This window comes from Pocillopora damicornis, chromosome 1, assembly GCF_964200805.1.
Source record: "Pocillopora damicornis chromosome 1, jaPocDami1.2, whole genome shotgun sequence".
NCBI classification, from domain to species: domain Eukaryota; kingdom Metazoa; phylum Cnidaria; class Anthozoa; order Scleractinia; family Pocilloporidae; genus Pocillopora; species Pocillopora damicornis.
Window position 1 is genome coordinate 33,541,035 of NC_142670.1, and position 12,928 is coordinate 33,553,962.

Sequence of the window (12,928 nt, forward strand, 5' to 3'; positions counted from 1 at the left end):
TCTAGTTTCAACAACTACGAAACCTGACGAAGTCAATCTGTAAAATCTTGCTTTTATTAATTGCTTTCGTTCCTTGGTTACTGAATCCTTCGTCAGTAACAATGTTTGACAGGAATACTATGCAAAAATAGAACCAAATTATATTTTAAGCATTTTATTTTTCAAGATGAACAATAATCTGCACGTTTACGATACACCACAAACAAACCCAACAGAACGATCTAACATTACCCACGGATTGAAACTGACCAATCACAACCGAATTACACCAACTGAGTCCTATAGCCATTACCATCACGGCTGAACTGACCAGTCAGTTCACATGAACCGGACTTATTATACTGACAACAACTATTCAATTGATCCTGATGATGACTTCTACTCAGGTTGTTGAAATATCAGTCACTATTACCAACAACAGTCCTTCTCAAGACAAATTTGGAATTATCAACGGAGTTGATAACATAAATTGGTTACCATAAAGAGTTTTAAAACTGACGTTTCGAGCGTTAGCCCTTCATTGGAGCGAAGTCGCGAATTACCCTGTTAAACTCTCCCACCGACGCAGCTCAACAGCTTTATAAACTTACCCCCTTTTCAGGAGTCCCCTTACCAGGACGATTGGACGACACGATCAAACCTACAGCTTCAAATGGCTTTTTAAAGTGGAATGCGCGAACGATTTTGTTAGGGGTTACTTCTCCAGATTGTTATTGACTTCGAGGAAGAGAATCTTAAGACTTCTAAAAAACAAATCGGGCTCCCGCTATTTGGTCGACTTATGTTGTTAATCACTCAACGTATGATTACAGACCGAATTGAACTCTACTTACACTTATTACCACTATTAAGCACGCCAAAATGACACGTTCAAGTTGATCTATATCGTAATTAAAATATTATTATAGTTTAGATTTGTTGTTTTGCATTAGTGGCCGCAAGTATTTGTAGTAGCCTGGTTGCACCTGAAATGAAAACAAACTCCTTCACTAAAACAGGTTTAGTTGGCACAGTAACGAATGGTTTTATGACCCACAGGCAACCCTATAGTGGTGTTCATAGGATTTGGAAAACCCAAGCCCAACTTGGTAACTCTTGCTTTGAGCCGATTTTGTCGTAATGCCCTAAATTTTTTATACCTCTTACCGATATTTCTGCATGATAGAGCGCTCTATGAATGAATGTTCAAAAACAAAACCAAAGTGATCACGATAGCCAATCCGAGGATAAGAAAATTTCACAATTAACCAAAAAGAAAGCAAATTTATTCATTTTTTTAAGGCAAATTAATTGAAGCGCGGGTTGCATTTAGTGTTGAATCAGATTGGCTGAGAGAATTACACGAGTTTTCGGCGCCACTCACAAAGCAAAGTAAAGCAAATGCATAGCGATCCCGGATTAGTATCGAAACTCGAGTGCACATTTCTTTATCTATTGAAAATTAATAAACTGTACCTGTTCATCATTTAACTCCGATCTTTCCGCCCATCTGAAAAGGTCCTCATATACGTTGCCATCGAAACGTCCCAATGGAGAGTTAAGTACGTAATCTGAATGATCAAAGGCGTCAACCAGAGCCACTGCTTCAGGTCTTTACGTTGAGAAATACAGGAACAAGAAAATCGGGTTAACTCAAACAAGTTGCTGTTTTTCAAACCCGTTCACGATATCATAAGACAACAGCGCTTATGTTCTTAGGCATAAAGATATTTTAACCCCGACTCACAGTTATTTTAGCCCGCGCCGCTAGGAGAGGGTTGAACTGACTCTTAGAACAGCCCAAAACAAAATAATGCCAATGAACATAAACTATATTACCATTATTACTTTGGGGAGCATTAAGAAAAAAAACCTGAAACCAAAAAAAAATGACAAAACAGTCTGAACAACCAAGCAAGTGGGCGCGCGGGCTAAAATAGATTTGGATTCGGTTTCACAACGATGACTGAGATAATTATCAAGGCCTTAGTTCTCCTTGGACCATTCCGTCCTGGCCTCGACCTTGTGTACTCGACCCAATTTTCTTAACTCGCGTTCAAGAATGTCGAATATAAGGCCCAGGCCCTACTTTCGAAAATGCAGGCCTTACGCCATATCTAAACTTCTAAATTTCGCGAATAGAACCGCTAAAGGACAAGTTTATTATATTTCGTTTCTTAAAGGTTCTAATATTTAAATTTCATTACTATCAAAAACTCGATCTTGACATCAAACAATTCGCAAAGTTGAGAAAAATAAAAAAAACCGGCTTTCCAGAACTGCTAAATATCAGAACCTTGAATATCAGAACTTTCGAGCCCTTCGTCAGAGCGAAAGACGAAAGGGCTAATGCTCGTAACGTCAGCTTTCAAACTCTTTACGGTGGCCAATTTACGTTATCAACTCCGCAGTTGTTAACACTAAATTACCCTTTTAAGAATTAGGGATCTTTATTCTTAGTCAACTCACCTGAGCTTGTCCATCAAATCATAAACTTGTTGTCGTATAGTTTGAGTTTGAGCGCAGTCAAGAACTCCAGCCTAACAGGAAATGGAGAAAAAAAAGAAGGCAACAGATACTTCATACAACTGATATTAAAAATGGCTTCCTATCTTTCATTTTCATTTTTCATGCAGGTTTCTCTTCTACACTACTTAAAGCTGGATACATCATAACTTTTGTTATTCGCTTGTTTGTTCTTGTTTGTTTATCACTCGGCATGAAGGTCAAGGTTGTTAGGCGTTTCATCTGAGCTAAAATCATTTCTATTACCAGCTTCAGAATATTATCGCTCTTACTTATGAAGTTTTTAATCTTAAAAATCGTTTGGTACCTCCAGAAAACTTCCTGAGTCTTCAACGATACCCCAAAGAACAAACAAATCTGCCACACATTTCAGCACCCTGCGTAAACTTGAACTAACACCAGACAGGTTCTCCATCGAATCCAATAAATACGAAACCATAACACAATGACTATAACCCTGAAACAAAGAGGAAAAATAAACTAATAATTTATATCTAAGTGAGATATCTTTATTGGAGGCACATATTACTTGGATAAAAGGCTGCGCACACTCCATTAAAAGGCTGAAGCAAAAGATCGCGTAATCATAACGGCAAATCCGAAGAAGGAAAATATTGAGGAGAGCCAATGAGAGCTCAAAGTGTTGACACGGGAGCGGGTATATGCGCGGGAAAACGCAACGCCCAACCCAACTACAAAGATGACAACGTAATCAATTGCAACAGCCAATCAAAAAGGGGAAAACACTGAGAAGAGCCAGTGAGAAAAAGAAAAACGCGGGTGCGCGAGGCAAGATTGCGCCCAGTTTCCTGCTTATTAGTTGGGTTGCTGGTAAGCGGTTAGCCTGCATAGCAAGCGTAATTTTGGACACGAGTGCGCCATATTTGATCTTCATGGCAGCGGAAGACTGGGGAGAGGTAGAAATTTGTACCAAGCGGGTGAGCGACGTAACTCCAAATCAGACATGGCCGGTTGAATGAACAATCGCGAGCTTCATCACGTTAACTCGCCCTAAGAAGACGCCTGCACTGTAGGCTAGCGCGCAGTTTTAAGAGTAAGATTAGTTAAATTCCAGATTACTTTTGAAAATCAATCAACTGAACATTTTACTGCAACACAGCTTGTGTTATGGTCACCTCGCTCTTTGGCTCACCTTAGCACAGCGTAGTAAGTCTACAGACAGCTCGTTCCAAGTATCAGAGGAGTCCGTTCCAGAGGAAATTTTTCTTTGAAGCTTTTCTGCAACAGCCCTCACCTCGCTGAAGGAACGCAAGGGAACGTTAAACTAATTAGTGACAGCCTATTTCTTTTTCTACATGGATATGCTTAAAACTGATGCAAGCTACAAGGCCACTGAACGGACGGACACCTGACACCGCCTCAAGCTTGAAAAAGCAGGACGCTTGACGTATCTAACGGCATCGCCACATAACGGCACGCAAGAGTAGGTTAGCCTACTTACGGGCTTCCCAAATCATTTTTTTTGGGTGGCGGTGGGAACGGTTAAATTCTCTCACCTGCCAGTCCTGTCCTGGTAAATTCTTCTTTGTACACCTGGCTCCAAAAATCCTTCTCCATTGATTACCGGACACTGTTCATTTCTTCGTGACAAATACCTCAGTGAAACAGGTAGAGCTTTTCCCTCTTGAGCTTGAGAGGCGATTTTTACCAGAAACCTGTAACGAAATATAATCCCTGCAAATGTAATCAGTTGTGCAGCGCGAGAAGAATTTCAACTAATGCCAGAAGCTGAATACACGAATGATCAGGGAGAACACGATCCCAAGCGCAGAAATGAACGTGAAATTACATGAATTTTTTCTTTCAAAGGAAAAAAAAAACGCCAAAAGTCAAAGTACGAAGTGACTTCACAAACCCATCACCACTGGGCGAGGGATGTTTCTACCAGGTCACTAAGCAGTCATAACATTGCGATCGTTTTTGATAGTAGGGCCGTCTAACTTAAAAGCTTTTTAACCTTCTACAAAAGTACATTTAAAACCTCAATTACATTTAGGTTAAAAGTCGGGGGCGACGCAACTTTAAGTTGGGGGTGACGCACAAAAACTTCAGGGCGACGCAACCATACTTCGGGGCGACGAAACTTCTCTTGGGGAATCCGTGCAGGGGGGGCCATGTCACCTACATCCATTTAGGCAGTACAATAATCTATACAAGCTTACCTTGCTACTTGCAGGAAAAGAACATCATTATCTCCTTCGTAAGTACAGGCAGCATTCAACAATGTATACAATTCAGGAAGACCGCTGTACAGTAAGTAGCCATGTCCACCACACGCCAGTCGGCACGTCTCTGCATGATGCATGGCCGTTGAAGTCGAAAACGCCTCAAGACCACTGGTGATAGCATGGCTCTACAAATAAGAAATAGAAAAAAAAGAATAAACTTGAGGAAAACTTAGGCAAAATTTGTTGCTAAAAAAAAAAAAAAGAAAAATCTACGTGCCGATAATATCTCTCACTTAGGATAAAATTCGTATTACAATGGCTGCCACACGACATCCTCTATTTAAAAGGGCTGGCGATAGTATATTACATTGAATTTTGACTGGTTAACAACCCATAGTATCTCAACTCATATACCATAGACCATTTTCAGACTGGGAACACGAAAAGGTTTTACTTTACCTCTGGTAATATGGACAAGTCACCAGCTGCAATTTTCTTTTGACGTTCCTGAAACGATCTCCACACATGATCAAACGCAAACTTTGAGGCATAGGCCATGGCCAGCCCGGGTAACAGTTTGTACTGTTGTGTCTTGTAATCGATAATCTGGGTCTCGGGTTCCCTGATGTAAGATCAAAGACAACATGTGGGTAAATCACTAAATATGTGTTTCTGAGTGTTTCACCAACGGTTAATTCAACCAAACCTTCTCGTAACGCGTATAATGACAAACGAAAGACAAACAAACAAACAAATAAAAACCGGACGCACACAAACCAACAAACAATTTAAAACATTATTTTAACGCAAATCAAAACAAAAAAACTAACAAACGAAAAACAAACTGAGTCCTCATTAACGGCCAAGTAAGCGCATCTAAGAGTCAATTTGTCCCCTTTGAGTTCAGGGAATTAAAAAAATTATTCGAAGGGAAAAAAGATAAACTAAGAGCGTGCACGAAGCCCGTTACTCGAGGATGCGAATAACGACCATGAAAGGAACGACTCGAGGAACGTTTTGAGTCGATATCGTTTGAATTTACGCGATTTCAAACGCTCGAGGCTTTCTTTCTATCAAGTATTTTCCAAGTGTTACCTTAAAAACACTTGCTTCCAGCTGCAGCAAAATGTACCGTGAACTGATGACATGACGCACGTGAATAGTGCCAGTACAGACAGAAATGGGGTGAGTCTGGCCCATTATTTCTCCTAAACAAGCACAGTGACCTATCCTTTTATTATATATATTTAAGGAAAGTTAAAAAAAATTGTTCGATAACTTTTTTTTTCTGAGGAGTCACCTCAACGTTTAATTCAGAGGTAGTAATGAAACGAGAAAATATCATGCTAGTCACTCTTGGGTGTCGACAGGCGGATGACAGGAATGAATATGGTTTCTAAAACCAATATACTTATATCCCATACCCTTGTTTCAGCTGACCCTGGCGACGCACAGCACTGTAACGAATGGCGATAGTGATCGCTTTTGATAACTGCCAGAAGGAGTCGCCAACAATGCCTGCCCGCGTCAAACTCATGGTACCGTACAACAGTTTGGAGTTGGCTGGTTTTGTGAAGGTTCCGTCAGGGGACAACTGTTGGTTATTGAGAGTAAAATCAATATATGAAGCCTATCAAAATCAAATTTAAATAGATGTAGGGGAAAATGCAAAATAGCTGGAAAAAAAAAAAGAAAAGTGCCAGGCTGAGCGATTAATAGAAAGTTATGTACGCTTTTCTCCGAGCGAAGACAGAATGTTATCACAGCAAGGAATTTCAGGTCACGTTTTATGGCGATAAACCATTTAGGGGTTTTGAGTTTTTCCGTCATTAATTTATATGGTTCAATTCGTTTTTTGATTGGTATCAGACCAGTCTGGGAAGGCTGAAAACGCATGAGTAGCGACTCGCGATATTTGTTATGTTATTCCACCGTTAAGCACGAGTAAAAAATACGTTAAACTGTGATGAGAGAAAAATGGATTTTGAGCACTCTGAATATTACTTGTCTTTAATTAGAAAAACTTATGCAACCACAATGAGGTTTACACCCCTTTCAGTGTCTAACCACTTATCATTGTGCCATAAAAGCCAGCACTAACGCCAAGTCATATATACGAGCACAACAACCCATTTCATACTACCTTTGAAAGACCCATTAGCATCTGGTCTAGTGGAATACGGACATGGTCAAACATTAGATATCCATTGTCACTCCCGTTGTACATCATAGAAAACTTGGCTCCAATGTCTCCTATCGTGATACCTGAATATTTTTGAAGAAAAAAAGGTCTTACATGATCAATCACAGTGCGCCAAACAGATTGTAGTGGTTGTTGAAAGGGGGTAAGTTTCTGAAGGTGTTTTAAGTGAATTGACCATGGTAAACAGTTTCTAAAGCTGGCGGTTCGAGCATTAGCCCTTCGTCTGAGCGAATAGATAAAATTGTGAGTTGTGGGTGTTTTATCTGCATAAAAATGGAGCTACGCTGTTGGTTGGAACATGGTAACATTACGAAGCAAATACAGTTCAAATACAAACGCAACTTGAAGGAAATACACGTATTTGCTGCGCGGACGTACACACAAACGCAGGCACAGTCGTGTAAGCAAGAAATGAAAAAAGAACTATACCCATTCTCGTCTTCTTGCGATGGCGCTCGCGTTTACATCTCATACGTTTATCTCTATGCTACAACACTATTGAAAAGGAAAAGTCCTCTTCAGGTTCGTTTCGCCATGAATTGGGGGGCCTGTGGAGTGGACGTGAGTGTCTGCATTTTTCTTTTGCTTTCTTTCATGCAAAGATCCCTTACCTGGCAAAGGTTGATGAGTCTCTAGATCTCGTAACTGAACTAGAAACATCTGAATTCCATGATCAGTTCCATCAACAATCAGCCTTGCGGGCACGGTCGCAAAATTAGAAGTTTTTCCCCTAGAAAACATTTTAAATCAACATTTTAAAATGGAAGCACTGTAGCATAACATTAAGAAAGGACAGAGTTTAGGTGATAAATTTATTCGCACCCATAAATCTGCAAAAGTAAATTACTCTGCTTTTTTCACGCGGGTTATTCAACCATGACGAAAAAAAGCAGACAAAAAACTGACATTTAAATCAATACTTCAGAATGGAAGTAGTATAGCGTTAAGTACAGATTACTAAAGAGTTCAAGTGATAAATTTAACCACAATGATGAATCTACAGGGGCAAATTCCCTTTTTTTTAATTAATTAATTAATTTATTTTTTACATAAGGTCATTCAAGATTTGGCGATTGAGCGAAAACAGCCGTCTAGGTAGAGAAACACCCTCTCTTGTCCCAATCCCTTCTCGCCCACAACTCCTTATTAGACATGGTTTGATGCTACTCTGGTTTGCAGATTAATGAATGTAACCGAAGAAGTTACAATTCATAGACCCAACACTCCTGTCTAGTGCCTTCATCAGGGGTGATCTAAACGCTGCAACAAGAGGTCCTTTTATATGATCACTAATTACTTAAGTATCTTTTCTAACCAAATCTTTAAAATGCATCCATATAGAACATAATTTCGAACATACGATTTCCAGGCCACCATTTACACGCTGAATGAGTTGGCGAGTGAATAATAAACTCCTGTGTGGTCTTATCATATGTTGCTGTTGTCTCCAAGCCACGCACAAAAGTTCCTGAAAATAAAATTTATACACAAGATAATTCATCAAATTACTAGATGTCAAATACTTAACCTTTTCCACCCTAACATCAGTATGCATATTCTCCATACTGTTCTCTATACATTTCATAAGATGCTGACAAGGAGAATTTGTTCAAAGACCTTCATACTCACCATGGCCAATTTCAGTCTGAGCATATGTTCCTATTATCTGAAAGGACTCTGCAAGAGGCAGCCATTTTGCTTTTTGTTCTTCACTTCCTTGTCCCTTAATTGACAGAAGAAAGAAAGTACATTTATATAAAAGCCTTCTTGCAGTAATGAACACTGCTTAAGCAGAAGTGGAAATAATGCCTGAAAAAATTCAGGTATAGGATTTGAACCCATCACCTATGTGATACCAGTGTAGTACTCTTCCAACTGAAGTAACAACATAACAAGCCAACTGGGAGCTGGTCATATTTTTGCTTCGTAATAAACCCGTGAAGTGATGAATAATGTTCAAATCTTGTACAGGACTGAATTTTTTCAGGCCTTATCTTCATTTCTGCTCAGTTAAGTAGCATTCACTACTGCAAAGATTGCTTTCATATTCATTTCTTAATCTGCAGTTCACATAATGATTTTCATATATTCACAGTAAAGAATGTACATATAATCAGTCTGTTCATAACTGTAATTTTCAGCAACTAACAAAAGAAGCATGAGGCAGGTTCCACAGAGAATGAGGACATGCTGCCCCAACCCCCTTGCTTTCAGTCCTTAGCTTACTCTCCTGTACCTCTTATTACAGGTATGCTCTACAAAAATATTTGAGATAAATTATAAGGTCTATCAGAAAGAACATTGTGTTATTCCATTTGCAACATAATGAAACATTTGCTTTTTATAGCTGTCAGCCTTTTTCATTATTATCTACTTCTGACTAAAATAAATTTCTGAAATTGAGATGTTTAAGAGTGTTTCAGAATTATGAACTAATTCAGAAGGGTATCAATTTTTTTTGGAGTCAGTTTGTGCTTTTTTCAACAAATATGAACAATTTGAAGTACCTTTATGGTAGGAATGAACATCCCTTTATGCAAGGTGTGTGGCAGGTGGGTTTGTGTGCTCCTAGAGAAAGAGTTGATATCCTGTAATTTTGTATATATATCCCATCATGATTTACCAGATTTATATTTTGTATTACAATTGCACAAGTTTTCAGTTACATGTGCATGTGGAATTGATATCTTATCAGAAACATAGTACTTCTCCATGATCCCTTTTAAACAGCCAGGTCAGAAAGTTTTAAAATTGGTGACTACCCTATTAATAAGGAGTAGCTGAATTTTATCCCATCTGTTACTGATGCATTGACTTGGCTAAAAACAAGTAGGTTGTAATCATAGTCAGCTGAGAGTTCTTTAATCTTAGCTTGCCCAAAAGATACTTACAATTGCTGTTTACCCCTGCAATTATGCTCATTAAGTCTGTTGTTGACTGAGAAGGACCCCACACTTAGGCATAAACAATGACTGTACTCATCAGTTAGCGGCAGAAGTCAAGTGATTGTGGCTCACAGCATTTATCAGTAGTGTTCATGACTTTTATAAACCAGTAATGGTCAGTCATACTTTCTCCTTTGTTTAAAATGCACTATCTATACCTTCCTAAAATGCTTTGTTCGTTAGGATCAGTTATCTGATGTTCTTTCACTAGCTCTACAATTCTTAATCCTTTCTGTAAACCTCTCTCATAAGCACGTCTGCGATCCAGGATGTAATCATCTTCTTTGCTAAACACAGGATCCTTCTCTACCAATGACTCTTCAATTGAATAAAAGGGAAAAGAAATTATATTTGATAACAAAAACCTTTAATTAAAAGCTAACTAAAAACAGATTTTATCATAAATATTGAACATGCAGGGCAGACAATTGGTTACATCAGGGGCATTGACAAGATTTTTCATAGGAAGTGGGTCACAATGTGTCAAATAGAGGGTTTTCACCAGTTTTTGTCACCTGAATATTGTAGGTTGTTTGCTTACAAATGTGTGTGGGGGAGGGGGGTTTAACAGGCACCCCAGGACCCCACCCCAGCATGGGTTGCCCCCCTATGTTGATGTCTTCTTGTATCAGGGTTCAAACATGTCCCAGGGTCATTAAACAGGGGAGGAAAGTCCCTCTAGCAGTTCCTACTACCATTTTAATGTGATAAGTCCACTATAAGTATTAAATGCATCCATGAAAAGGTAAATTCAACTGAAAAGTCAACACATATATCTTGCCAAATCTAATCCCACTTTCAGTTTACAAGTTGAATAAGGTACAATACTACAGTGCTACTCCCTCAAAGTAGCTATGTAGTACTGCAGCACAGTTGATCCTAACCTCCCCCCATCTCCTCCCTTCAATCCCCCTGCCTCTACCTTTCTCCTGTCAGACACGTGGTCCTTATATGTACCACTGGGTAGAGAGAGACTCTAAAACAGTTACATGTCTAGCCCATGAACATGACAAAATGACCCTCTCGATGACTCCACTATTTCTGAAACAGTCATGAAGTCTGAGGTCAGCAAAGTCCAACAAGCGGTTGACGAACTCGCGACGCAAGCTTCTGCTGACAAGTTCCAATTAAATGAAACCAAGTGCAAGGAACTGCGCATAACATTCAGTCACTCTAGAAAGAACTTTGATCCAATTAAGGTTAACGATCAGGACTTAGAGTGTGTAGAGCAAGCAAAGATCTTAGGTTTGCAGATATCTTGCGATCTTACGTGGAATAATCACGTATCCGAAGTTGTAAAGAAAGTAAACAAGCGCCTGTATTTTTTGCGTCAGCTTAAGCGTGCACAGGTCAAGTCGGAGGAACTTTTGCTCTTCTATTTGACTTGTATTAGGCCTGTCACTGAATATGCATGCCCTGTTTATCATCATAGCCTCCCGCAATACCTTTCAGTAGATCTTGAGAGATGTCAAAGGCGAGCTTTACGTATTATCTATCCAGATTGTTCGTACAATGAGGCACTTCTTTTGACTGGTCTAGTTCCCTTACACAACCGCCGCGAGTTCTTATGTGATAAGCTTTTTAATTCCATCCTGTCTAATCCCTCGCACAAGCTCTATAGCTTACTACCTCCCAAGAATGAGTGCGAAGTCAATTTAAGGAGTCAGCACTCTTTTACTACACGGCGCCTCCACACCATTCGTACTCGAAATAGTTTTATCCATCACTATGTCCATAAAGCAATGATGTAATATTGGTTTCCTCTTAATTATATATTTCTGTCTTTTTAATTAGTTCTTCTTAGCCATGTATTTTTTGTAGTATATATTTTTTTTTGTAAATCAAACGTAATTCAGCCTGTGGCTGCAAGGTTCTTGATAATAAACTATCTATCTATCTATCTATCCTCTCCACCCTAAACCCAGACCTTGCAATCCAGAGTCAAATAGCACAGTAATTGCTTGGCAATGCATCCTCTCACACATGTAACTGTATCTATACCTGCTGAAAACGCATAAGCCACGACTGCTGATTCACAACTTTAACCTCAAACCAGTTAATATCCAAAGGCCAATCACATAGCAGAAAAATGTGAGCCTTCACCCGAAAAAAAAACAGAAAAAGTTGAATGTACAAGCAGAGTAATTTAACAAGCTTAGTCTACCACTGTTCCATCACAAGGGCTGTAATCTGATTGGCTGAAGTATTCACTATCTATTCTGTGACAGGTAAGCAGCAAAAAGTGTGCACTTGAAAAAAAAAAATATATATATATATAAAAAATAAAAACCATGATCTTGAGGTTTTACACAAAAACAATAGGACTACTTGCTCTAGATTTCTATTCGTGATGGTCAATTTGGGCTTCACCCTCATCACAGTTGTCAAGCAATAGAAATCTCGAGCTCATAGTCTAAATATCACATAGACAGCAGGTTATGTGTCACTCAAGTGTGTCAGGTTTAAGGTCCACTTTGCAAGGGTCTCGGTTCGCGTGACATTTCTCGAACTGGAGTGTCGATTTCAATGCGAACACTCCATTTCGCATTTGATCGCGTTCGATGCTGATGTGTTTGCCACGTTCTCCCCAATTACCTGATTAAAGCAATTATCAGAAATTATTTATCCAAATGCCATCTAACGCTAATGCCAACCTCATAGCTATAACCATCAGTCGATATTCTCACCTAAGAATTTCTTACGCTCTGTTCTCTCTCGGCCTCCATAAAGCAAGTAAGTTAGTTCCCTTGTGTCAAAGGATGCCTTTCCTCGTTCACGGGCTAAATCGGGATTTATTTTACCTGACGATGGCTTCATTTTGATACAGACCAAATAGATTCCACCAGAGATCAATGGTTTTATGAGGTAAACATTACGCAACTCATACCAGGGATGACGTGACTTCGCTGCTAAGTGGCTGACTATAATTTTTCGGTCTAGTCTCCCTCGGTCATCCCTAAAATCATCCCTAAAATGTGTTGCTGTTGCTTCTCTCTTTCTTTCAAGAAGTTGAACATTCGAAAATACATATATATATATATATATATATATATATATATATATATATATATATATATATATATATA

At 39.1% G+C, this 12,928-nt stretch overlaps 1 protein-coding gene across 1 annotated transcript; it reads right to left on the reverse strand.

Moving 5' to 3' along the window:
- Positions 1 to 35: 35 nt before the first annotated feature.
- Positions 36 to 12,762, reverse strand: LOC113676114 (peroxisomal acyl-coenzyme A oxidase 1). Its single transcript, XM_089201794.1, has 16 exons — positions 12,530 to 12,762; positions 10,001 to 10,160; positions 9,405 to 9,465; positions 8,527 to 8,620; positions 8,254 to 8,365; positions 7,509 to 7,627; positions 6,838 to 6,959; positions 6,119 to 6,288; positions 5,154 to 5,316; positions 4,689 to 4,879; positions 4,023 to 4,181; positions 3,659 to 3,764; positions 2,813 to 2,962; positions 2,449 to 2,519; positions 1,456 to 1,591; positions 36 to 965 (listed from the first exon to the last, which is right to left on the reverse strand). Exons 1-16 carry the CDS (start codon positions 12,657 to 12,659, stop codon positions 903 to 905), a joined length of 2,007 nt encoding a protein of 668 aa, XP_089057920.1. The 5' UTR covers positions 12,660 to 12,762; the 3' UTR covers positions 36 to 902.
- Between the last annotated feature and the right edge of the window lie 166 nt (positions 12,763 to 12,928).

Coding starts and splice junctions, on each gene's coding strand:
- LOC113676114 (XM_089201794.1), bottom strand. CDS start 12,659: ATGAAGCCATCGTCAGGTAAAATAAATCCCGATTTAGCCCGTGAACGA. Junction 7,628..8,253: donor TGGTGGCCTGGAAATCGTAT/GTTCGAAATTAT, acceptor AATGTTTTCTAG/GGGAAAAACTTCTAATTTTG. Junction 5,317..6,118: donor CAGGGTCAGCTGAAACAAGG/GTATGGGATATA, acceptor ATCTTACATCAG/GGAACCCGAGACCCAGATTA.